Below are 1,101 nucleotides of genomic sequence, written 5' to 3'. Positions count from 1 at the left end.
GCGGCGTCGGACACAGTCTGGTTGCTGGCGGCGTCGGACACAGTCTGGTTGCTGGCGGCGTCGGACACAGTCTGGTTGCTGGCGGCGTTGTCCTCCTCCGTCCTCTTAAGTAATTCCTCAGCTTCTACCTCATTGGTTTCCAGTAGTACTAGAAGAAAACAAGTTAATTGACTTTGACTTGTACTTTGGTTGTTAGCCTTAAAGTTATTTTAAGTTTGTATCATTTTCTCACCTTCAATTTTTTTCAAATTGGAATCCATTGACTGCAAAAGACCAAGGCTCCCACCTAAAGAAAGGATTTCTGGTGAGGTTACAAAAGAACAGAATTACTACTAGATTCTTTACCATAGAACAACAAGTGTCATTTTCCTCACCATTGTCTTTCACCAGCAGTTCATCATCAGCATTCTGGCTTTGTCTTGCTACTGGCAAGCTTAAAGCTACGAAGAACATTTTTAACAAATAATTAGTCAGTACCCTCCAAAGCAACTCCCATCAGGCTTAAATTTAATTGAATTATAACATTAAATCACCATACCATTGCTGAAGCAAACAGCCAGAATGAAAAGGGCCAAAACTGACTCAGCTCCCATCTTGTCAGACACTGAATGAGAACCCAACAAACAAGAGGAGCTTAAAAAGTTTATCCAGCAGGAGACACAGCTGCTGCTCATTACATCTAATTGTCTTACTCTTCAGGTTAACTTGACTCAAACTTTGTATGTCTTTTAGTATAGTCTTTGACTGAAACACATTTGAAGAGTCCTCACAGATAGTTTTTTTTTCCAGTTTATTTGGTTTCATCATTAAAGGTAAATCCAAATAGCTCCAAAAAGCTCTAACAACAATTAATAATCTTAAATTGTAATTGTGTGTAAAAGTAAAAAAATATCTCTTACCCAAAACTTGGTGCAACAAAAACTCACTTTAGACATGCTAAGTAATCAAACTATTCCACTCAGGAGAAAATTAGGTAATTTAACACCAACATGGATTTTTAATTAAGTCTTGGTGCAAAGTCTCCAAAATTTAAAATATTCTCTCATTATTTAAGCCAGTAAAGAAAAAGCATTGAGAGCATGCGTTCTGAGGAAACAACCT

The 1,101-nt window shown here is 37.5% G+C and overlaps 1 protein-coding gene across 1 annotated transcript in view; it reads right to left on the bottom strand.

Moving 5' to 3' along the window:
• Nucleotides 1-696, bottom strand: part of LOC112137138 (polysialoglycoprotein-like) — a 190,080-nt gene extending 189,384 nt beyond the window's left edge. Inside the window, exons 1-2 of the mRNA XM_024259301.1 lie at nt 539-696; nt 375-440 (exon numbers count right to left, since the gene is read on the bottom strand). Of these exons, the coding sequence (XP_024115069.1) occupies nt 375-440; nt 539-674 (202 nt within the window). The 5' untranslated portion in view covers nt 675-696. The remainder of the gene's footprint in view (nt 1-374; nt 441-538) is intronic.
• Nucleotides 697-1,101: the final 405 nt, after the last annotated feature.

This window comes from Oryzias melastigma, linkage group LG1 (assembly GCF_002922805.2).
Source record: "Oryzias melastigma strain HK-1 linkage group LG1, ASM292280v2, whole genome shotgun sequence".
NCBI classification, from domain to species: Eukaryota; Metazoa; Chordata; class Actinopteri; order Beloniformes; family Adrianichthyidae; genus Oryzias; species Oryzias melastigma.
Note: the sequence above shows the minus strand (reverse complement) of the source record. Positions and strands in the feature narration are given on the sequence as shown.